This window comes from Clupea harengus, chromosome 15 (assembly GCF_900700415.2).
Source record: "Clupea harengus chromosome 15, Ch_v2.0.2, whole genome shotgun sequence".
In the NCBI taxonomy this organism is placed as follows: Eukaryota; Metazoa; Chordata; class Actinopteri; order Clupeiformes; family Clupeidae; genus Clupea; species Clupea harengus.
The window spans coordinates 20,844,210-20,870,374 of NC_045166.1; the positions used below are offsets into that span (position 1 = coordinate 20,844,210).

The window sequence follows — 26,165 nt, forward strand, 5'->3', positions numbered from 1 at the left end:
GCCTTGGCTTTCAATTCAATTTTTTCACTTCAAAAAAGTCCAATTAGAAGTCAACACAGGCGGTTGAATCATGGTAAACAGTTGAAACCAACTATTAATTGCATGATAAAGGTCTGGTATTAAGCATTCATCCGGGGGGTGACGGATCTGTGACTTGCAACCCTTTGTAGGAGACAACACAAAGATGCAGTGACTCTCACAGGCTTCCATAGCTAACCAGAGAGCACAGACCTCCGCCAAAGCCACATTCTCTATCTCAAAATGTTAACGAAAGTGTGGATCTGCCCCGTGATTCAGATCCTCTGCATGGATTCTTCCTTAGCCCATGCCACACCCCTCCACCAAGTGCCTTGTGGTTTTTGGGTAATCCTGCTTAAAGACAAAACGACCTGAAAACAGAGGTAATAATCTGTAGCGCTGCATCAGTTTGTTGCTTAATCTTTTCTCTACTGGAAGTGTTTTTCAGATCTCTCTAAATCTTTGTTGGTCTGTCTTTCTTATGTTCAGCTTTGTACAAAATGTAGGGTGTCCCGCATCCTATCAAGATATGCATCCTGACACATCTAGCCCTCCCTCTCCCCCCTCTTAAAAGTGCCCCTCTTGTCATCTGTTGGCACATGGCTCTGTTTCCATTGTAAGAATGACAGCAGATTTAGGTGTGTGAGGAGTGTGTGTGTGTGTGTTGTGTGTGTGTGTGTGTGTGTGTGTGTGTGTGTGTGGAGGGGGGCGGGTGTTTTCCATAACAGGGGAGCCTGAGCAGAATACCTTTGGGATGGAATAATTGGACTCGGGCTGCCGTAGGCAGTGACTTATTAAACTGCTGTAAACTGCAGTAGCAGCGCTGCAGCAGCAACGCAGGCGGCGTGGACACACACACACACACACACACACACACACACACACAGACACAGACACACACACACACACACACACACACAACACAGACACACACACACACACACACACTCACACACACACACACACAGACACAGACACACACACACACACACACACACACACACACACACACACACACACTCACACACTGCGAGCTGCTGCAGTTCAGCAAGGTAGCCATCACACACAGGTGAGGTAAGCAGTGTGGCCCAGGTGTTATTACACAGCCCTCAAATCTTTTAAGTCTATTTTTCAATAACAGAGCTCCAGCTTCAGGGCCTGAAGGGCGTCTGGAAGTTACTCATTCACTAAGTAGTCGAGAGCAACAGTGGCTGTATGAACCCAAACCAATGCATTGAGAAGGGAGTAACCTGGAGTCTCTCACAAATAGTATACACAAATACATGCATGCATGCATGCATACACACACACACACACACACACACACACACACACACACACACACAATGACACAATTATACAGAAGTAAATAATGGAGCGCAAGACTAAAAAGGTCAAATCACTCACACGCACACACACATTTAGTAAGCGCGGAGTTGTTATTGTGAAATGAAACAAACTCACCAGGGCTTAATAGATACGATTTCACTTTTGTAGTTGAATTTGTAGCTTTGCTGAAACTAGTTTTAGTTTCTAGTTTTTTTTTTGTTAAACTTTAGCAGTGTATTGGCAAATATGATTAATCATTTCTAACATTTGGTTTGATGTTTCTGAAAACCAGCTGCCAATAATAACAGGCCCATGCTCTGTCAGTGTCTCTGGGCTCTCTCTCTCTCTCACACACACACTCAGGGGAATTGTTCAAGGCACATCTCTGCAGGTAGGGCACACACTCTGCGCCCTGGGGACTAACCACCTACTATCCATGTAAACATCTTCCTTTCCCTCACAGAAAAAGAAATGTAGACACCCTCAGGATTTCAGCATGATCAATCAAGTCGAGACCTACAAGCTACCTGAGATGTAACATAATGAGAAAGTAATAATGTACGTGTAATAATTTCATAAAGTGAGAGCGTCTCACTCAAAGCTTTGCTTTACCAGAGCAAAACAACCCGGGTATATAAAAATGCGAGGGTGCCAGATATTTAATTGGCATATCGTGTCAATACAATGTGAATTGCCCATCTTTGATCTATTTACCTAGTTTATATCCAGTGATTGCCAAAAACATGCTAATGTGCAGCCTTGCCTTCACAGTATTTACTTACCCTACAGTCTTACTTCCACATCTCTGTTTATTCTAAAAAAAAGATTAATTTAGGGGGCCGCTGCTTGCTCAAATTGCCTACCCAACATCAAATCAGTGCGGACTGAAGAGCAACTCCATTAATGACCGACCACACTGTTGCCAGGCACGAGACTTACCTTCGCCGCGGACTGTAGCGGAAGATGAAGAATCTGTCATATCTTCCGTGACGCGCAGTCTACCCAACGTCCCAGGCGGTGGCCACCGGACAGGGGACTTGATTTTCTCCGCTTCCCCCCGCTGCAGAGCCGGTTGATGAACGAATGCCGTACCCGGGAAGCTTCGTCGACTACTGTAGCTGCGGCAAAGTAGGCTACGGTGCCAAGTTACCTAGCACCCCCGGGAGTTCATTACACAGGCAGCACCCAGCGAAAACGCGAGTCGGTACTTTGCCTTATTTCTGCAAAGTGTGCAAAGTCAACATGTTATGACGCACGCAAACGTGGTTAATGTATCTTGTTTAATCTATTTGCCTCTAATGATATGTTTATTTGGCTACAGTGAGGTTCAGTCATATCAGTCACCAGAGAGCAAAGCAATATGAATCCAACAATCCATTCGATAGCGCTTCAGCCATTTATTTTTTCTTTTTGATTAGGCGCAGCCTATGGGTGTGTGTGAAATACAGCCAATTTATAAATAATCTAGAGGTGGGTGTAATAAATGTTTTTCACGCCATTTTCACAAATGCTAGGTGTATTATGATTTCTGAATTTAACTGCATTCTTTTTATTTTATCTTCACGCTCGACCACAGCGTTGCAATATAACCTGTAGACTACATTCTTAACCTACACAGACGTGAGATTAAATAGGCTAGGCACTGCTCTGTGCTTCCACCAAAGCTGTCATTGCACAACATTTGACAACAATCAAAAGGGCCCATGTCTGAAAGAACCCTTAAGTAAAATCAGAATACAAAGCCTGGTCCATCATCAAATGCACCACAGAAAAATCTGAATCCCTACGAGTCTCTTTAGTAAACAGAAAACTCTAATTATGACCCAGAGGCACATTCTGTAACATAAAACACATCGAATTTGACGTTCTTCCAATTCCTATCTGCCTATTGCTTTTGTGTTGTCCAATTATACCTCGTGCGTAAATGCTGGTAGCTTGTAAAAAACAACCAAGTGCTCCAACTTTAGCCTATTTGGTAAGCAATAGACGTTTGTTATTCGTCACATTTTTAGAACTGCCGTCTTGCATAAATAGAAATAACGGAGACATCTAATGTCGGTTTTGGGAAAGCAGTAGTGAACACCCAGTCAAGAATCTGCCGGGTCAGCTGGTGATCAGTTGATTCGTTCCCACCTTGATCTTAGGAGGCGGGGGGCTATGCTACACTAAAAGGGCATTCCGGAAATAAATAACTGTTGTGATAGGAAAATGTAGAGCTGCTAAAGCGGCTTATAGTGCTCTGCTCAGTTTAACCCTGCAAATAGTCCTTGCATTTGAACCACAATTGACACAAAATATTGGCCTACTTACACAAAAATGGAAACAAACACGTTTAGAGAACAGTCGGTTCAGAAAACACTGAACACCATGTACCTGCACTGCTAAAAGGAATTGTTCTTTTTCCTTAAGCAAAACAGCCTATGATCTATGAGAGAGAGAGAGACATCGGTGGTAAGCCATTTTTACCAGCATGTGTCCAGAAATAGCTCAGGAACTTATTTGTAGAGAACTAAATATTTTAAAGGCAGTAACATTCAAATGTCTCTTAATCCAAGAGAAGACAAACAATACAAATATTTATTTAATAAGTTTTTATTTGAAATGATTTAAATACAAATAATATATTTATTTCCATTTACAATAACAGTTTTGTTGTAAACAAAAGTGGCAGACACTGTATTACTGGGTAACTGGATTCTTCTCCGGCCTTGGTGAGTATGTGTGGGTGCGTGCGTGCGAAGGCTAAGGTTGCACCAGGGTTTTTCCCACTTGTGTGCTGGGGACAGTGGTAGAGCTTGTAATTCCTTGTCTAGAAGCAGATGCTACATTCTTTTAAAAATCAATACCACTTTAATATTCACCAAGGACAAAACCCCCATTGAGCTTGGACTGTGCATGTAAGTTTGAATGTGTGTGTGTGTGTGTGTGTGTGGTACTGTGTGAACATGTGAAATAAAATGTAGCCGGATTAGAACCCTTCGCTCCTTTAAAGAAAGCGTTACACTAAAAACGAAAGAAAATAATAAACAAAAATTCAAAAAAATTAAAACTACCTTATAGTTTGATGTTTTGTTTTTATCTACCAATTTTTTTGTTTGTTATTTCCTCCATAAAGATCTAGAAAATACATACATAAGCCTGTTGGATTCAGCAAGAGAATCCTGGATTTTTTTTTCCAGAACAGTTTGAAAGTGTAAAAAACTAAAACAAAAACAAACAAAACCAAAAAGCAGATTTGAAATTGTATTGAATGAATTGGTAGTTTAGTTGATAGAGTCTGTTTATGTCCTTTCACGCTTGTCAGCCTGTAATTTGTGTTCGGTCCTGTGTCAGACATAGAAGGAGGGATACAATTCAATGTCGTGTGTGTGTGTGTGTGTGTGTGTGTATTAGCTTCAGCCTATATCAAGTTCTAGTTTCCCAAGCGCCTTGCCGTACTACGCCCATCAAAACAAACACAAGGTCCAAGTTTCTCACAATGCAGTGAGGTTCTAGAGAAAGTGGCTTCAGAACAGACAGATTTAGTAGTTCCTTGCCCCGTGGATATAACAATGAAGATAACGGGAAGTAAAACACCCCCACCCCCACCTCGAGCAGAAAAAAAAAAAATGGATAGCGATGCTTGGCTTAACAACAACAAAACAACAACTGGACTTCAGTAAATCTCGGTCCGAGAAAGAGGCACTCCTCTTCCTATTGGCTCTGTATAGGACATCACTTCCTCTTCAGTCTACAGGGCTCACATGAAACTGAACTCTTAGAACCAATCGTTTCTACAGAGTAAACACGCACACGCATCTATCCAACTCGGAAGGAAACAAACAAACACGCAAGAGAAGAGAGAGTGAGCGCAAAAGACAAATAAAATACCCAAATCTGTTGGTCCTTGCTAGCTACGCAGAATACATATGAATAATAAGGCATCTGTTTGGGGAAGGGGGTGATATGGAATGTGAACAAGAGATTGAAAGAAGAAAGAAAAATTGTGAAAAGAACAAAAAGATGAAGCGCTCCCTAGGACACCTCCCTCCCTCTCGGCCTTACTCTACATTCACTCAACACTGTTCTCTCCTCTAATACCATATTCCTTTCCTAAGAAAGGTAGTGCTTACCAGGCTAACAGAAACACTCACAACCACATTACTGTTAACCTCCACTGCCCAACCAGTCAGGTCACCTCAGACGGTTCCTAGTCTTACAGTAAGGAACAAAGGTCTCTCTGGTTAGTCTTTGCCAATGCCGTGAGTGGTGGTGAGAGATGGATTACAGGTGAGAGAAGGATTACACAAACACAACAAAGTGTTGTGTAAAGGTATGTGGCCAAACAAAGTGTTATGTAATGGTATGTTGAGAAACAAAGTGTTGTGTAAAGGTATGTTGCCAAACAAAGTGTTATGAAATGGTATGTTGAGAAACAAAGTGTTGTGTAAAGGTATGTTGACAAACAAAGTGTTGTGTAAAGGTATGTTGACAAACAAACAAAGTCTGCGCCACATTGTCTGTGGGTCGTTTTGCAAGACGCATTCTGAGGTTAGGTTTGTATGCTTTGTGCAGAGTAGGAACCTTTTATAATCCCCCCCAGCAAACGCACACAACCGTGCGCACATACATGCTCACACACACACACACACACAGGCATAAACAAAAGCACTCACACACACCTAGAGGGACTCATTTATGAGAATCCATCTACTCTGAATAACCATCACCATAAAACACTGCAGTCATTAGGTGGTCATTACTGACTAAAAGACACACAGATGCAAGCACGCAAACAAACACACATACACACAAACGAGCCGAAGGAAACGTATATCCCCCTTAGAGCTTACCTCAGCACACACACACACACACACACACACACACACACACACACACACACAGAGGAGAGAGAAACTGCCGACAAGCAAACTTATTCCCCAAACAACTTGACCCCACACAAACACACACACACACACACGTAAATTGAGAAAGAGAGAAGCTCCAATTAAGATCGGAGACGACTATCCTGCATGTACACACAGGCCCTAACGGAGGCTCCAACAAACCAGATTAGCGTGTCTATGAGCGAGTGGAATTAGAGGAGAAATGAGAACAGGGCTGAGAATAAGAGTGAGAGTTACTATTGTAGGCGCTGGAGGTCGAGAAGAGTGGGGGGGGTTTGACTGACACTTCCTGGTACGCAGTTGGGTTATTGTGGCATCACACACACACACACACACACACACACACACACACACACACACACACACAGACACACACACACAGACACACACACACAACACACACACACACACACACACACACACACACACACACACACACACACACACACACACACACACACACGAGGAGAAGAAGAGAGAGCATAAGGAGGATGAAGATGACGAAGAGGACCCAGAGGCAGAGGACACGATGCACAAAGTAGCTGGGCAACTGATGCTGAGTTTATTGGAGACATGTTTGTTTGCGTGGGCTTGGCCTGTGAGAACATTTGAGAGAGTGTGTGTGTGTGTGTGTGTTGTAGCAAGTCAAGTTCCTTGGTAGGGTAGTTTGGGGGGGGGTCTGTAGTCCATAGTGGTGGTGGGTGGGGAGAGCGGTTGAGGTGGGGTGGTTGGGGGCGTGAAAGGAAGGAATGGACACTCCTGGCGCTAAGAAGTGCATTTTGGGAGGCTTTGAGTCCATTTTGTGACAGTGACACTATGTGTGTGTGGAGGCGGGGTTGAAGCATGTTTCAGTTGGTGTGTGAGTGTACAAAAGCAGTCTGTATCCTTGATGCACTCACTCTGTGTGTGTGTGTGTGTGTGTGTGTGTGTGTGTGTGTGTGTGCTAATGGCAGGATTAGTTCTGTATGCTTTCTAAGACGTGCGTCTCTGAACACACCCTCTGCGTGAGGGTGACTGTGTGTGTGTGTATATGTGTTTTAGTCATTGTCCTCCTCCTCCTCTTCACTCTCCTCGATGCCGTCGCTGTCGTCTGGCTCCTCCTCCTCCTCCGTGTCGGGGATGTCCCACTGAGGGTGGTTGTCCAGCATGGCCTTCGCCTCGTGAACTTCCAGCTGCATGCAAACACGCACAGTGAGAGCAATTAATAAAAATTAACATAAAATCATAAATTCCAAAATCTCATTGATGTGTTCATAAGCCTTTGTCATTCTGTCTCTTTTCAGGAAAATACATTCTTTCTTTCTCTTTATTGAATGCACAATTGTTGAGGTGCTTGAATATCCACACACACACACACTGATAAAACACACTCAGGTGTGTAAATGAATGAGAGAGTGGTCTCACCTTGAGTGGTTTGATCTGGTCTAAACCCATGAAGGAGTCCGATCTCATGATCACGGAGTACTGATAGTTCCCTGTCTTGGAGGGCGCTGGAAACTTCAACTCTACCTGTGGACACGTCAGAAAAGAGGATGCTGTCAGTGACACACACACACACACACACACACACACACAACATTTAAAAAAAATGTGCCACTGCTTCAATACAGCAGACAAAATAAGGTGGAGGTTGCCTAGCAACTGGCAGATGGAAAGTTGCCTTGAGTCAGCTACTAAATCTCTCTCACACACACATCTTTGTGCTTTTGCATGGTCGGCTAGACTCCCACACACACACACACACACACACAACACACACAACACACACACCACACACACACACACACACACACACACACACACACACACACACACACACACACACACACACACACTTCCCAACCTAACATACATAGGTGTGAGGACTGAAACACACACACACAAACCTAACATGCATAGGTGTGAGGACTAAAATAAACAAACACACACACACTTCCCAACCTAACATACATAGGTGTGAGGACTGAAATAAAAAAAAGACACACACTGACTAACTAATAATCGCGTACGCGTGCACACACACCTCCTCCGTGTCTTTGAGCGTGCAGACGTGGTAGGGCATGGAGACGAGCGTTTGGTCTCGGCGGTCGGCGATGTAGAGCCACCACCACTCCTGCTTCTCCTCGGGGAAGAACAGGCTGTAGACGGGGTGCGTGACCTTTGACTTGGTCTCCAGCAGGGCGCGCTCCCGCCGCTGGATGCTCTGCTGTAGCACCTCCCACTCCTGAAACACACACACACATTTTATATAGACTGCATATTCACATGTCACACACAGATACAGAAGACCTATCCAGACACTCTGTGTACACTCTATGGCATATTCGTGCAGATGTATACTCATAATGCATATGATATTAAACGTCTCAGAAGTATTACATTAATACATGAAAGTTTACATATAGGGACATAAGTCATACGGATATCATATACCATAGGAAAAGTATACCAACTAGGACACTGAAGACCAGTGCCACATAAACAGCTGTGTACATGTTTAGGCGCACACACACACACACACACCTCTTCGTCATCACCGCCGATCTCGTCTGCTTCCGTGTCGCTCTGTTTGTCGCTCTCCTCCTCTCTCTCGCTACCCGTGTCTTTGTTGCCCTCGCCCTCTCCCTCGTCTGATTCGCTGCCCTTATCTGAGCCCGCCTCCTCCTCCTCCTTCACCAGCACCACCTCCTAATTATGCATAAACACAAACAAACAAACAAACAAACAGGCACTTAAGTAAACACAAACTGCTTTCTGCCAACAGAGGCTCAGAACAGTCTAGTGCTTCAAGTTGCTACATGTAAACTCTTGGTGTCATTCTGAGGGAGCGATGACAAAATGAAGGGTCACTTGAGTTCAAGTGTATCTTTTAATCCTACATTCTGCACCTATAGCCTATGCTTCAGATGGCTGTGTAGACAGTTTTACATGTGGGGATTTCATACAGAACAAAATGTCTACAGCTTCCCTTTTCCTGGCCTCACCAGCAGCTATCTTAGAATAAAATCTCACAGCGTCATCACAGGACTGTTAACACATTTAAGACTGTTAATTGATCTCCGCCCCTTACACACCTACCATTCACTATCGGCATACACCGAGAATTTTAATTTTTAATTAAAATTCTAAAACCTAATTAATTAGGCTAAATTACATTTGATTTAATTAGCATTTATTGTTAATTAAATGTGATGCTTAATTTAAGTATAACTACCACATGAACCTGCTGCACAAATGATACATCTCTGGAATGAATTATATCTGTGGTAAGTGCAGGAAAAGGCTGTGATGGCTCTTACGTTTCCTGCTACATTCCCATTGGCCTGTTTGGGCTTGTCCCCCTTAGCTTGGTGTTGGGGTGCAGGCTTCTTCTTGGGCGCCGGCTTCTTCTTTTTAGATTTGGCCGCCTTCTTTGTGCTTTTGTTCTTGTTCTGCCACACTTTCACACTTTTGGTTTTACTACCATCACCCTGTTTCAACACACACACACACACACGTCAAGTTGGTATGTGATGTTTCAAGCCTCATACACCGCCATGCACATGGGCACGCATGCACGCACAACATATTGATGTAATGGCACCAGATTGGACAATTGCTACACACACGCAGATACGTTTACAAATGGAAGGCTGGGAAGATGAGAGAGAGAGAGGGCAGAGCTAGAGACAGATTCAGAGAGCCAGAGAGAGCCAGAGAGAAAAAGAGAAAGAGAGAAATGATGGGGTGTGGCTTACTGCCTCCTCTTGAGTGGCCTCCTCTGATGCAATCGGCTGTGTGGCCTGCTCCTTCTCAAACACCTCCTGTGGACACACACACACCCCCACACACACATTAATGGAAGGGAAAGCTTTGTGCATGATTCCTCAGGTTTGGACATTAAAAGCTAGTGTGTGTGTGTTAACATCTTTAATATAAATACATTAATGACTGCTTTTCAGTACTCATAAAAACAAGCTGCAGAACACCACTCCCTCTAGTGGTCACTCCCTGAAACTGCATGTGTGACTGCAGTACAAGCTCATCACATAAAAACAAAATCACAAAAATAAAACATGTCATACCGACATCCTTTTCCTCGTCAAGGTTACTGTCACCGTGACGATGGACCCTGCTGTGATGTTATTGCTGTCTTCATCATCCAAAACTGTTTAAAAAAAAAAAAAAACACAAAGTCAAAGTTGAGAGAGGGCACACACTCGGTTCACAGGTGCACCAACACACTTTAATGAGGGGAGTTTGGGAATTAATGCTGTTACACACACACACACACACACACACACACACACACACACACACACACACACACACACACAGGATTACAGAGCCTGCTACTGCAAATATTATAGGGTGTATTTTAAGGTGACCAGCATCATCAACACAAAGCACACCCCGTGACCAGCTCTGGCCCTTCTGCCTGTCGATCAGAGATGATCTCACAGGGTCTCAGGCTACGCTCACCCACCTTGGAGTTTGGTTTCCATATTGACGTGGGGGAAGCTGCCCAGCACAGCCATGACCTCATCATACTTCTCCTCGCCAAGGAAACGGAGCATGTTCCTGCGCTCCGAGTCCTTCATGCTGACCAGATCCTGTAGGCTGCGCACCTTATACTAAATGAAAGACAGACAGACAGACAGACAGACAGACAGACAGACAGAGAGAGAGACATGGAGATATAAGGGATATATAGACGCATATATGGGGGGGGGGGGGGGGTAAGGATACTGGTAGAATATTTTATGGTATAACATAACAGAGATGAGAGCAATAGCAGTTCTACTGACTTGTTTAAAGCTAAGGAGCAGGATTGACACACACACACACACACACACACACACACACACACAGAGAGAGAGTGTACCTTCTTTGAGATGCAATAGCGTAGGTGCTCCTCTTCGAAGTGTGGTAGCTGCAACAGAGGGGACTTGGCCTCCTGCAGGCCCTGCACCACCATCTGGGACAGCTTCATGCAGTTCTCTATGGACACCAGCCGGGGAGCGTGCACACCTGCGCACACACACACACACACACACATATGAAGATATATACAGACATACAAACACACATATACACACACAAAGAAACACATATATTAAAAAAGACCTGTGAACATTGTTGATGCAAGCATGCATTTATTTTTTATGTTGGCCTCCCCAATATATTCATCTTGTGTGTGTGTGTGTGTGTGTGTGTGTGTGTCTGTAATATTTCCTGCTGTAAGCAATTCCACTGAAAGCCATCAAGTCTATATTGTTCATGAAAGGGTATGTGTGTTCCAGTGAGTAGGTATGTACGAAGTGTGTGTGTGTGTGTGTTACCTCCTCTGCTGTTGGCCATCATGGTTAGCTGGCAGCCCACGTTGATCATCTCCTGAAGCAGGGCAGGACACTTCCTCACAACAAACCGCTGGTCTGCACCAATACACACACAAGCTCATTAACAAGTGTGTGTGTATGTTCGTTAAAAACTTCAACGATGCCCTTGTACACCTTGAGGTAAGTGTGTAAGAACATTCATCAATATGCAAGGAAAACTTCATGCGCATGTTAAGTGCTGAACTGTTAGTGTGTGTGTGTGTGTGTGTGTGTCAGTGTACAAACTTTGTGCTTTATAATCTGCTTACATGTTCAGTGTGTGTGTGTGTGTGTGTGTGTGTGTGTGTGTGTGTGTGTGTGTTGCACACCTTCTTCGCTGTCCTCAGACACCTCCATGCGTGCTAGATGGGCCAGCATGAGCACTCGGGCCTTCAGGCTGTAGGGGTAGCAGAACGGGGGCTCCTTCTTCTTCACGTTTATCACACTGCCCAGCTCACGAATCAGCTACAACACACACACACACACACACACACACACACACACACACACACACACCAACATTATTTCACTCATCCTTTCATCCGTAACACAATGGATCATATTTGGAATAAAACCCATGACGGTTGCCAACATCTTTTTTTCCTTTTAGCTGAGCTACAGCACTAAACCCAATGAAAGCGAGAGTGCTGGGGCACATCACTGGCTGATCAATGACCTAAAAGGCTGTGTACACAAGAACTGTGTATCAAAGTCAGTGCGTAAGTTTGAAGGTCAATGTAAGCAATACTGTGGCAGCAATTCGGTGCCCCCACACACACATAGAAAGACAGACACACACACACAGGGACGGATACAATAAGAGTAAAACAGTGCCCCCCACACATAACCAACAAAAGGATGCGCGCGCGCACTCACACACACACACACACTAAGAGTAAAACAGTGCCCTCCACACATAACCAACAAAGGGGCACACACACAAACACCGTAAAACAGTGCCCCCCACACATAACCAAAAAAAGGACGCGCGCACGCGCACACACACACACACACACACACACACACACACAGGTACCTGAGGGACTTCGATATTGTCTGTCGGTCTGCTGACAGCTTCTTTGTTGCTGCGAGGGTCGAACTCAAACGCAGCGGTGAGAACCATCTCTAGTCCTGTGGGACAGAAACAAGAACCCACTCAAGTCAACACTTATCCACACAGACACATGTCCAGTCTTCAAAAGACCACCTGGACACCCGATACCTCGTCATTACAAGTGCATCAGTGTCATGATTCCATTACACTAGTGGTCTGTAGCGGTAGGCATTCCACTGCACTATCTATGTGACCTGCATGTTCCTCAGATATGAACGGCAAAGGTACACAATTTAACTGAATGAAGCAAAGCTTTCAGTCTAGCTTTGTGTGAACCCTTGATTCATAAGAGTCTGATTTTTTGTGTTTGTGTGCGTGTCTGCATGTGTGTGTGTCTTCATGTGTGTGTGTCTGCATGTGTGCGTGTGTGTGTGTGTGTGTATATATACTCACGTTTCATGTTCATGTTGGGTGTTTTGTACATAAAGTGCATGAAGAGCTGCGTAGTGTTGATGAGGATCTGGTCACCACTGTAACGGATGGAACGATACCACCATGTGCCCTACACACACACACACACACACAAAAACGAAGTCACAGTTCGTCCACTGCAGAATACTGCTGCAGTGTCTTTCCTTATATAACGAGTCCCTCTAATGTATTGGGTCCTCTAGAGAGCACGTGTCCCTCCAGTGAGACAGACTGCAGTAGGACAACAAGGACTTACCACAACAACGGGCAGAATGACCATGAAAGCTAGTCCATACACCAGCAGCACCTGAGAGAGAGAGAGAGAGAGAGAGAGAGAGAGAGAGAGAGAGAGAGAGAGAGAGAGAGAGAGAGCTTGCTGAGTGACTTGTGACTCAACCAATGAGAGTTCATGATGCTGATATGTGCTTGTGTGATTGTTTAGCAAAAGCCTATTCAGAATTCATACCAGCATTGAGTTCTTCTGATCGACGATCCAGGCAGGTAGAGCAATACCAAAAGTTAACGCTGAGAGAGAGAGAGAGAGAGAGAGAGAGAGAGAGAGAGAGAGAGAAAGAAAGAAAGAAAGAAAGAGAGAGAGTGAGAGAGAGAGAGAAGAGATTAGATTTTCAAAAGGTTCAAAAAGAATTAAGACCTTTACTGATGTGACTTCACCAAAATTCCAAAAAGCGACATACCTCTTGGACCGTCTGGATTCCCGTAAAGGTCCATATTCGTCCGTGCATCCTCATTGGTTAAACTGCAGAGAAGCGGGGCAAGACCAAAAGTTTATTTCAAGAAATAAATTTTTTTTTTTTAAAAAAACACAAAGCAAGTGTTATTACGAGACTAGGTCTCAGTCTCTACAAATGTATTACTTATATATCTCTCTCCATCGCCTTATCTATGTGTGTGTGTGTGTGTGTGTGTGTGTGTGTGTGTGTGTGTGTGTGTGTGTGTGTGTGTGCATGCGTGCGTGTGTATGCATGCGTGCATGCGTGCGTGCGTGCGCGCGTGCGTATGTATTAGGGCTGTCAGCGTTAACGCGTTAATCTATGCGATTAATGCGGCCGCGATTAACGCGATAAAATATTTTAACGCAATTAACGCAACTTAAAAAAAATAAAAATTATAATATTTTTTTATTTTTTATTAATGCCTTTATTTGGATAGTTATGAAGTTATGACAGGAAGCGATGCGGAGAAGAGGTGGGGAGAGGATTGGGAAATTACATCAGGCCAGACTTGAACCTGTGTCCCCTCGGGCAATGTAAGTAGGGGGCTTGGCCTACCAATAGCCCCCCTTGTTCAAAGTGGGGAATGACAGAAAAAGTTTCAGAACCACTGCGGTAGTTGAAGATGGAGAGAGCTGAGGGATTGTTGGGCGGAAAGTTTCTGTTTAATAGGCAACAATCGACAAAACTAAAGTTGTATGTAGCATTTGTCAAATTGAATTTAGCTATCACAGAAGCAGCTCGTCTTTAAGTTATCACCTTAATGCAAAGCACCCGACAGAAAAATTCAGCTCCTCGAGCAAGCTGCCACCGTCACCCTTACTGGTGACCACTGGACATCAGTCAGCAATGACAATTACCTGGGTGTCACAGCTCATTTGATTGACAATGTATGGAAATTGAGATATTTTTCATTGGAAGTAAAAAAAAAAAACCAGACAAACAAACTTTTAATCGCGATTAATCTAGATTAATGAATTTCAAAATGTGAGATTAATTAGTACATTTTTTAAAATCTATTGACAGCCCTAGTATGTATGCATGCATGCATGTGTATGTATATGTGTGTGTGTGTGTGTGTGTGTGTGTGTGTGTGTGTGTATGTATGTATGTATATGTGTGTATGCATGTGTATGTGTGTGTGTGTGTATGCGTGTGTGTGTGTGTGTGTGTGTGTGTATGCATGCGTGTGTGCGTGTGTTTGTGGGTGTGTGTGTGTGTGTGTGTCTTACGCCATGTAGGCTTTGGAGATCTTCATGAACGTGGCCTCATCTCCTCCTTTGTCAGGGTGAAATTTCAGAGACAGTGCCCTGTACTGCTTCTTAATCTCCGCCAAGGTTGATTGCTGGGGTGCAAAGGAGGACAATAAGGGAGGCAGAAACCGACACAGAAGTTAATGTGATGAGAAAAGGAGTATGGAAGTAGACTGTGCGTGAGAAAGATAGAAACCACAGAGAGAGAGAGAGACAGAGAGAGAGACAGAGAGAGAGACAGTGAAAGATAAAGAGAGAGAGAAAAACACAAATAAGAGAGAGAGTGAGCGTGTCTTACCGGATCCAGGTGGAGGACCTCATATGGGTTGTACTCCTGGTATTCCCGTTCTAAATTAGACACTTTGTACGCCAGTAAGAGAAACACAGCCCAGCCCAGCAGCAAGACCCCTTTTCTGCAAACAAACACACACACACAAACATACCATCTCATGTCACACACGAACAGACAATAATAATAATGATAAAAAAACAGAATACACTTCAAGCCATCTGATCCACACAACAATAAAGATATGATGAAATAAAACAAAAATAAAACAGACAACACCAGGCTGTGACAAATCTGGTGACATCGAAACATACTTTGTGTTTTCCAAAGCAACAAATCATGCCTTAATCGCATACAGTGTAAGAGGCAGCTGCTAGGAAATGCGGCGCAATGCTGATTTCTCTGGCAGGCAGGAATGTGTGTGCGGGATAGAGCCCTCACACAGAAGTGTCAGGAGCGATCAGGAGAGTCGGACACACTCATTGGGGTCGCCTAGATCTCTTTCCTATCAGGGCTTTGGAAAGAAGGATCTAACGCCATCCTTCCCCAGTTTCACACTTCTTTAGAAAACAATCAAAAACACAATCAAACACACAGAACGCTCTAAACTCTCTCTCTCTCTCTCCCTCCCCCCCCCCCCCCCCCACACACACACATTCCTTCGATTTACATACACACCACACTTCTTTTATGGGGTTTCAAAATCAAACATGCTTTAATTCTCAGCAGCTGGGTTCAAACACATCCCAGCGTCCTTTCCCCTGGCCCTCTGGGCTTTTGGGACAGACATCCAAGAAGACAACTCTAATGCTAATCCACGTCCACATGCAGCTTATTCTGATGGGCCTGTCCTTGCCCTAACCTCGTCTGTCCTGGCCAAACAGACTCCATCAAAGACCAAACAGGAGTTCAAAACAGAAAAGCATGCGTTTCCTTGAGCCTTTACGATAGATAGACATCTAAGAAGACGATCTAATACTGAGTCACATGCAGCTCATCCAGACACAGACCGGTTCTATGCTAGCCCGAGAGACACATTGTGAGTACATAACACTCTGTGATCGTCCAACTGCTCCTCATCAGTCAGTGGACATCCTCAGTGCTGGTCTAAGGTTGCAACAACAACAACAACAACAACAACAACAACAACAACAACGATATGGCAACTAAAACAGTGATACTCCACCAGCAGGAATTAAGGAGATGGTAAATACGAAGTAAATACATAAATAAGGGTCTCCCATTGGACAGCAGTTCTGTGAGTCACAACACCGCCCTCCTGCTCTACAGCTACTGCTGCCATGGCAACCAGCAAGCCCAGACAGCATCACCACTACAGTTGTGAGTGCACACGGCATGCATTACGGAGAGACAAACAGAGAGAGAAAGAAAGATAGATAGAAAGACAGAAAGAAGAAAAGCAAGAAAGAGAAAGGCAAGGGGGATGAAAAGAAACAGACTGAAAAAAGCTGAGGGAATGAAATAAAAACAAAAATGAGATGAGTATGAAAGAAAGGCAGTGAAGAAAGGAGGAGGAGACAATGAGAGGAGCGAGAGAAATGGAGTGTGAGTGTGAGTGTGTGTGTGTGTGTGTGTGTGTGTGTGTGTGTGTGTGTGTGTGTGTGTGTGTGTGTGTACGGAGGGGGGTGGGGGGTTACTGTCCTCAGACATCCCATTCTCAATTGAAACCTGGAAGGAGTCAGAGTGGCGTTGTATGTAAACTAGGTCATGATTAAACACCACACCATTATGTGCACTGGTGACCTGCTCTATCACTTCAGTGTGTTGCCCTTCACACACCAAATAATGGCTCACACACACTTCACTACACACTGCACAGTCAACGTGACATCAACATCTTTCCATACATAAAGTTACTCCTAATGTTCATTAGCTGTGTGTATGAGCGTGAGAGTGTGTGTGTGTGTGTGAGTGAGTGTGTGCGAGAGAGAGAGAAAGAAAGGGAGTTATAGCATACATTAGCGAAAGAGAGTGTTTCTATGAGAAGACATATTTGAGTGGTTTGTGAGTAAAAACCACCTCCGGAGTGTGTGTGTGTGTGTGTGTGTGTGTGTTGCTAAATGAGAAAACTTACTTTAGCGTAGGGATGATGCTCTGCTGTGACTTCATCAACCGGAGGCGGTACCAAAGGCATCGTCCGTGTACCCGCCTCAAAGACTTCAACCGCAGTTGTTCTGCACACAACACACACACACACACACACACACACACACACACACAGCCTTAGTTACAACACAAGTCATGCGCACACTTAAGAGGCTGGTTAAAAACTGTTTAGGAGCAGTTTGCCTACACAGCGGCCCGAAAGATTCACACCACAACAAAGCTATCAGCAATAGTGAGTGTATCATAACAAACAAGACACAGACAGACAGACAGACAGAGAGACAGACAGAGACAGAGGACTGTCTGTATGGAATGAATTGTCATCAAACTGGTTGGCATTGCAGCAACTGAGTACACGGACATGTTAACAAATACCAAGCGAATACCACAGTCTGCATAGTCTCACAACATACTTCAGAGTTTTCTGGTAGGTGCATCACTTGGCTTTGTTTGGCTTAAATGCTTATTTGGGAGAGTGCTTGGCTTTTATAAGTAGAATATACTTACTATATATATATTCACCTAAACGAAACAGTCAGAAAGAAACGAAGGGGAGGAAGAATAAAACCTTTCTCTCTAGAGAAGCAGCAGGTCATATTCATTTACTTTAGTTAAGCAACTACACATCAACTAAAACAAGTAATATTATAATAATAATAAACTTTATTTGTATAGCACCTTTCATACAAAACAATGCAGCTCGAAGTGCTTAACAGCAAAGAAATTACGTGGAGATCAAGGACATGCACAGTGATCCACATAAAAATAAATAGACATAAGATAAACATAAAACATCAACATACAAACTGGGATGAAGTGCATAAATAAATATATAAAGTTAACATAAAAACATAAAGACAAAGATAACTAAGTATACCACACACAAACAGCCATAACGGGCACGTTTAACTGATAACAACCAGCTGAATCTGCTATGTCTAATACAGCTAAGGACATATGGGAACAGGGAACTTCCTTGGGGGTGTCTGTGTAAAGGCTACCTGCCATACACATTCGCTGCTTGTCGTTCAATCGAAATCTGTTTCGTGTTTTCTTTTTTGTTAAATATGAAACATGGCCGATCAATTGTACTGGTCAGCTGGTAACACTGGCGTTTGATTGCGTTCTCAATATCTGGCTTCAGTGGAATGCTAGCCATCTGACGTTGCGTAAACAAAAGTCTTTCATAGTACCGCGTACAGCTGATGGTGTGTACATCCGATGCCTTTGAGAGCTTGAAAAGCAGAAGCAATATTTACCCTACCGTGGTCAACCACTTATCCCCGTCATATCTCAGCGCGTATTAACATGCACGTCATCACCAAGCCAGCAAGAAACACTACTGCCTAACAAGCTAAGTTACAGTGTTAACGTTACAGGAGTCATGATCAGCCAAATCAGAGATGGCTAGCTAACTTTGTTTACCGAATGCGGAGGGCTGGGGTGGTAAATGTGTTTCTAAATAAACGTTATTTTTAAGATGTACAGCTATGTATACTACCCTGGCTGACCAGCTAACTAGGTCTCGCAAAGCTCTTGGCTAATTTCACAGTCAGGAAATATGACGTTGCACTGGAATAACGCTGAACTTCATGTACAAAAGCTAGCCAGCTGGCTACCACTAAGCATTACACTTTGTTACCATAAAGGAGCTTAAAAGCCGTCAGGAACCTTAGCCAAACAATCACCAATAAGCTAGGACAGCAAGCGAAGTTGCTTAATCGCAGTAGTTGAGGGTAACAGCCCGCAGCTGACACTGTTAGCTCAAATGCTCGTTGTACACAGGTTGGTGACTAACGTTGAGTGGAAGCAGCTTTCACAAAGGCCTGTGGGCAAACATGACAAAAAAAAACACATTTTCTGCAGAAAACGGACGTAAGCTGTCAAAGGATAGCATTGTCCCATAGCTATAATAGATACATCAATTTGTAGAACAGCTGCCCCCCCGCTAACAAGTTCCCAACTAGCTACAGATTGCTAACGATGTATAGTAAGCCTTGCTGTCGGGCCTTACCCGCATTCTGGTCCCGGGGCCAGAGGTAATAAGTGGCTGGGATGACAATAAGTCCCACAAAGGACGTTAGGAAGTAGAAGAATGTGTTGCCGCTGTCGTCGTACTGGAACTGTTGTCCGGCCATTTCGTAGCGGCGCTGAGATCCCCTTTCTCCGCCACCGCTGTGCCTTTCCTACCAGTCCCAAATAGCTCGGTAGTCCAGTTGGCTAGTTAACTGGCTAATGCAGCTACGAAGAAAGAATGCGGGGCTGTAGCCTACGTGTTCTTACTCATGCGCAATTGGAACATTTGTTCTTCTTCGCTATTTCGCGCCAACATCAATTTGACAAACTGTAATACTGCCACCTACAGGATAATTAAAGCATTAAATGTCTGCTGCTTGATTTAATAAACTTTCTGATTCCTCTCTTCTGAAACGTTCTGAAATCAAGAAAAAATGCTTTGAAATGATGCTTTGTGCTGCATGTTCGCAGTACCCTCTTTTCAGATACATTAGACTGACCATCTGATACTCCACTCCAAATATCAAGCCTGTTTTTTTTGTGCCCCATAGATGCTTTCACTGTGCTGGATGTTGAGAGGCCCCGTGGCCCCTGAAAAAGATAATTTATTCATATATATCTAAACAAAGATAATCAATTCAAATTACCCTAATCCATATGAATAAGCATACCAAGTAGAAGGGAATGTTTTATTTTTATTTTGGAAGGCTATATATATTCAAAAACTCTCCTTCAGGTGTCAGATTTAGTACATTTATGTCATACAATACAACACATACCTGACATATATGTCTTTACCTACAAATACAAGCCATGAAACAGTGTAAAATTGAATTGAGCTGTTTGGCCTCAGTTCTAAGCGTCTACTGCCCAATAACCTCCCAACAGTGAAGCATGGGGATGGTAGCATCATGTTGTGGGGGTATTTTGCAGCGTCAGGGACTGGTGACTGGTCAGGGTTGAGGGAAAGCTGAATGGAGTGAAGTACTGAGATACCATTAATGAAAACCTGGTCCAGAGCGCTCAGGACCTCAGACTGGGCCAAAGGTTCACCTTCCAGCAGGACAGTGACCCCAAGCACACAGCCAAGACAATGAAGGAGTGGCTTAGGGACAACTCTGTGAATGTCCTTGATTGAACCAGCCAAGCCCTCACTTTAACTCGATCAAACATCTCTGGAGAGACCTGAGATTAGCTGTTTACAGAAGGCCCCATCCAATCTGACAGAGCTTTAGAGGATCTGCAGAGAAGAATGGCAGAAACTCCCCAAATCCACGTGTGTAAAGCTTGTAGCGTCATACCCAAGAAGACTCAAGGCTGTAATCGCTACCAAAAGTGCAACGGGGTCTGAATCCTCATGACAATGTGATATTTTAGTTTCCAGCTTGTTTACAGTTTCTCTATGTCACTTTGGTAAATTTCTTGGATCATTCTTAACTTTTTCAAAACAGCAAGTGCATTTAAAAAAAAAAAAACAGCACTACTCAATGTATTACCTGCAGAAGCCTGTAACTTGCTCAAAATCCTTAATTTATGTCACAAAAGTAAATATATATGTAAACAAACATGTCAGTGCCATCAGAATGAAAAGTCCTCGTGTCATTGTTCATGAACAAGACAGTCAAAATACTGTGAAGCATGAAAGTGTATCTCTTTCACTAACAATCACTGACCATTATAACTCGTCTCCAACTAACTGAATATTATGTTGTATAAGTTGAATGTTATTCATGTATCTAATTTCAACACCACAAGTTTCCAAGTGGGATATATACTGTAAGGGTGTAGAAAACAATCTGAAAGAAACTGGACAATACTCTCATTTACAACCTCTGAGAAAGAACGGGAACATCATCTTGCATACCACAAGCAGTCTTTATGAACCAAGTCATTTTACAGTATACAGTTATATATCACGAGACTGATGATTATAGACTTTTCACCGGCATTCAAAAAAGAACCTCTGTATTGCAGTGAAGAAAGGAATAGATGGAACTAACTGTATTCAACATTTCTGAGTCCACAAAACCATTCCCAGATGGTGTTTGTGTGGCAAATGTTTTCACTGACCCAAATGACTGCATACGGTAATTTGAAGTTGTCAATGTGCCCGCATGGCACGCGGCCTAGTGAATATAATGTTTGGGCTTTTAGGGCCATCCAGGTGAAAACTTACACCCAAAATATAAGATCTATCTGTTTAGATGCTGATGGACACTGATCTTTACGGTTGAAATAATAATTCAATGGACTTCAAGTGTTCCATGGTAATTTGCATTTTGGCAACTGAATAAGTATTGAAACATTGCACAAAGTTGTCAAGAATACCTGCAGACTTGTAATCTGTAAGCTCCATTATCGAATGTCATGCTTCCTTATATACAATAGTCTATGTATCTGACTTGTGTGTCCTTGTTATGATAGGCAACATTATGTTATTATTCTTTAAACTTCTTTAAATCATCGGGGTCCTGTTTGTCCCATCAGGATTTATTTTTCGATAATGACCGCCGGACTATACAGTATCCTTTACATAATCTGTAACAATCTACTAGTTAGAACATACCATGAACACAGAAGTAGACAAGAGTCTGTTGAGTTCCAAAGAGGAGCCCAAACGGACCCCAGACCAGGGCATTCACCATGGGGTCACTCTACTGGGGAAAGTGCATGGAGACAAACCAGGGCTTTTGAGGGAAGCCGACTATGCTGATTAGGCTATGCATATGACAATACACATATTCATGAACATCCAAACATGGATGGAAAAGGCCTGGTCAAGAAACCAGTTGGGAGTGACAGGGCATTCTGTACTGTGCAAAAACTCAAGAACAAAGGGAAGTCAGGAGATCAGGGGAACCGGAGAAGGCAGACGTCAGAAGAAGACAGAAGACAAACCCACACTCCATGCACACTCTATGAAGAGATACCAAGATGTTTTAGGGGGTAAGACTAAAGAGCAGGCGACTGCACAGACCATCTTGCATGAATGTGCATAGGCATTTGCAAAGAATGATAAATTGCTGTCATGATGGCACAAGTGACTAGATGATGTGGAGGTTGAACAAACTGTTTTTAAAATTTTCATTCTGATCTGAGAAATGTACCAAAGCCACTGAGAAAAACTGTAAACATCTTGCATGTCATGACGTACACAATGCATAGATGACTAAATGTTTTGGGGGATATGACCATTCAGCAGAGAAGCTGAATGATACATTTTGATCAACATGATAGATGAAATTGATAATGTAGGTAATTGCAGACAATGCGACAAAATCATTTCCATGAAGAAATGTACCAAAGTGACTGAGAAAAACTAAATTCATGAATTATTTTTTGATTGATGAGGGAAAGAATGAATGAAACGATTTTAACATAGAGCTGCAACATAACAAAATGTTAAAATTGAAGGGGTCTGAATACCTTGTGAATGCACTGTATCTACCTGTGTGTATGTGTGTGCATGCGTGCCTGTTTGTGTTTGTGTGACTTTTTTCACTCTTTTCACATAAGCCATTGTTCGAAGTTCGAGGTTGAAATTGGTGTAGCCATAATGGTCTTAGCCCTTGACAAACGCAAAACAATGTTTCTCTGTGCGGTAAGTGAGTGTGTAATGGAGACCAGATTTAGGGCACCGCAACTTAAAGCCCCCTCAGCCTTCAGAGCCTGCCTTGTCAAACTGACTGGCCACAAAGCCACTCCAAGGCTTGCAGCGGTTAAAAATACTTGACTACCATCACTAGGAGTGTTGCTAATTTTCCAGCTGTGTCTCTCTGAGTGTGACTCCCTTTGTGTGTGTGCGTGTGTGTGTATGTGTGTGTGTGTGTGTGTGTGTGTGTGTGTGTGTGTGTGTGTGTGTGTGTGTGTGTGTGTGTGTCCCTTTGTGTGTGTGTGTGTGTGTGTGTGTGTTGGGTAGAGGTTTGAAATGTGTTTTGTATACAGAATAGACAGAGCACAGGTAGTTATAATGTCTAGCATATGCGTGAAAGACAGTGGAGAGAGAGAGAGAGAGAGAGAGAGAGAGAAAGAGAGAGAGAGAGAGAGAGAGAGAGGGAGAGACATCTGAGAGCTCAAAGGCTTTGGTTGACAAAAAACATCCATAAATTGCTTTTTTGATGTTGGCAGATATGCCCTACCACTGACAGATTGCACTGGCTCATCCAACAACATGGCTCAAGGAAGGAAACAGTCTTCCAATTTTTCACTTTGTTTTCCTTAAAAACACAATATCTTTTAAGTGTAAGTGTGAGTGTGTGTGCATGTGTGTTTGCGTGTGTGTGTATGTGTGTGTGTGTGTGTGTGTGTGTGTATGTGTGTGTGTGTGTGTGTGTGTGTGTGTGTGTGCGTGTGTGTGTATGTATGTGTGTGCGTGTGTGTGTATGTATGTGTGAGTGTGTGTGCGTGTGTGTGTGTATGTGTGTGTGTGCGTGTGTGTGTATGTATGTGTGAGTGTATGTGTGTGTGTGTGTGTGTGTGTGTGTGTGTGTGTGTGTGTGTGTGTGTGTGTGTGTGTGTGTGTGTGTGTGCGTGTGTGTGTGTGTGTGTGTCCATGCGTGTGCTAGTGTGTTTGTGTGTATTTGCATGTGATGTGTCACTATGTGTGTAAATGTGCTCATGTGTTTGGGCAAGAAGCGGGTCAATCCAGGTTTCACTGGCATGAGTCCTTATCACTTTATTGTGCATGAAAGAAAACAAAAAACTTCATCCTTTCTCAATTGCATACAGCAAACAGCTGCCGCTGTTGTTTGCCTTGAAGCAAATCATTTATCAACAATATTATTCTCAGCAAAAGAGTATATTCAACTCTACAAAATCAGAGAGAGCTGGAGCTGTATGGTTTCTTTCCCTGGGGCATATTGCAGGAACTGTCTCCATTTCCACTTGCTATGTCTGGTATGTAGTGATGTTTTATTGCTAAGGAACCTCAATGGGTTTCTTGCTCCCCTGCATCTCTTAGTTGTGGTTTCACAACAGAGAAGAATCATTCTTGTGTGTTAGAACTTGCATACCTGAGAGAGTGTCTGCTTAATTATAAGTAATTATCTCTTCTCCTTAGCAGGAGCACCAAATGATCTTTGTGACTGAACCAAGTGAGCTTTGTGATTATCCAAACAGTCTCAAATGCAATGCAAAATGTGACATGGCCTCTACCACCCACCTACCTTAATGCTCTTGTAAGGGCAAATGTTACACCCAGGATGCTGCGCTCGTCTAGTGAGCGTCGTTTGGCACTGCCGTCTGTGCAAGCACGGCAATCCAGACTATTCTCATTTGTTGTTCCACGTTGGTGGAACGAACTGCCTAGCACCACCAGAGCAGGGGCGTCCCTCTCTACCTTTAAGAAGCTTTTGAAGACCCAACTCTTCAGAGAGCACCTCCCCTCCTAACTGGCACTTCAACTAGTGCTTAACTTGCACTTACAGCAGTTACATTCCTGCACTTCTTTTTCTTTTATTTTTTGTCTTTATTTCTTATGTAAAGTAGTTTTTATTGTTACACTAGGTCTCTATTGCTCGTAGCTTGACTCCCTTGTACGTCGCTTTGGACAAAAGCGTCTGCTAAATTACTAAATGTAAAATGTAAATGTAAAGTGAACTCCCAGTTTTTGGGGTAATGCTGCCACCCAGTTACCCACAATCCCCTACTCTAGAGGTGAAACCTTATCCATTAGGCCACTAAGCCTGTATGAGCACTATATAGTGTGGTTTGAGTAGTTGAGACAGTACTAAATAATGACACTGCAATAATTTCTGTTTCAAATTTTCAGTCTTCTCCTGGGAAATATTAAATAGCCTCTCTTTATCAAGCACCATATATTATCGTCATGCGTTCAGAACATTAAATGCTGCAGGCAATCTCAGTGATATCTACAGAAAATGGATGGATAGCAGAACTAATTAGTGGAGTATCACCTTACCTTGGAGTCTTTCTGAGTGCAAGTTAATGCTTTATTTATTATTTATTATAACCCGGCCGTAGTCTTCTTATCGGGTTTAGTATGATGACCAGTCCAATGGAGGCCTGTTGGGGTTCAAACTCTTCCAAGCGGTCTATGACAGGCTCTGAGACATCTAAAGCAACTTGTCATTGTTCCTCATAACATCTCGACCCAGATGGGACTTGAACCCACAATCCCCAGCTCCGGAGGCTGATGCCTTATCCATTAGGCCACTGGGCCCGATGATGCAGAGGAGCCATGAAACTTCACTACTATTACAAAACCGTTACACGTATTCCTATCATTGCCATGTACTTACAAGAGATTGTTTGGTTAATCTTTCCCAAGAAGGGACAAAGGGACTTTAAAGTGACTCGATGAGAAGTTTAATATCAACTACATCTCTCAAATTGGCTACTGGAGGGCAGGGCATATTCACAGTGACAATGACATTGACTGTAGACAGATGAGGTTAAACTAGTAGGCACCAGTAAGTAACACTGGCCTTAAAACAGCATAAGACAGAGGTGCTAACATCAGACACAAGTTTGTAAATGTGCTAGTTTTTATGTGCCCAGCTAACAAGCGAACAGACCTTTGCCTGTGACTGCTCCAGTTGAAACATTCACTGCTTCCATATCTTCCAGAGTATGAGGTTAGAGTTAGACTGTACCCATTGATTTATGCATCCAC

General features: G+C 43.3%; 2 protein-coding genes and 1 non-coding gene across 4 annotated transcripts in view; all 3 read right to left on the reverse strand.

The window, feature by feature from the left end:
- scml4 (Scm polycomb group protein like 4) overlaps positions 1-2,730 on the reverse strand; it is a 37,136-nt gene extending 34,406 nt beyond the window's left edge. Inside the window, exon 1 of the mRNA XM_031582219.2 lies at positions 2,287-2,730. The gene's annotated coding sequence lies outside the window, so the exon portion shown is untranslated. The remainder of the gene's footprint in view (positions 1-2,286) is intronic.
- Positions 2,731-6,772: 4,042 nt separating this feature from the next.
- sec63 (SEC63 homolog, protein translocation regulator) lies at positions 6,773-19,796 on the reverse strand. 2 transcript variants are annotated; one of them, XM_042709952.1, is made up of 21 exons: positions 19,530-19,796; positions 17,484-17,583; positions 15,398-15,512; positions 15,079-15,191; positions 13,811-13,872; positions 13,582-13,640; positions 13,372-13,422; positions 13,098-13,206; positions 12,627-12,721; positions 11,920-12,055; positions 11,555-11,647; positions 11,098-11,243; positions 10,699-10,846; positions 10,298-10,380; positions 9,971-10,036; positions 9,533-9,703; positions 8,757-8,921; positions 8,257-8,457; positions 7,638-7,742; positions 7,264-7,405; positions 6,773-7,159 (listed from the first exon to the last, which is right to left on the reverse strand). In XM_042709952.1, the coding sequence occupies exons 1-20, from the start codon at positions 19,651-19,653 to the stop codon at positions 7,271-7,273; spliced, it is 2,277 nt and encodes a 758-aa protein (XP_042565886.1). In that variant the 5' UTR covers positions 19,654-19,796; the 3' UTR covers positions 6,773-7,159; positions 7,264-7,270. The 2 variants fall into 2 exon arrangements, with proteins under 2 accessions (XP_042565886.1, XP_031438076.1); XM_031582216.2 differs by having other exon boundaries at positions 6,773-7,405.
- A 5,843-nt stretch (positions 19,797-25,639) lies between these two features.
- Positions 25,640-25,712, reverse strand: trnar-ccg. Its single transcript has one exon. It is a non-coding gene; the product is annotated as a tRNA-Arg (tRNA).
- Between the last annotated feature and the right edge of the window lie 453 nt (positions 25,713-26,165).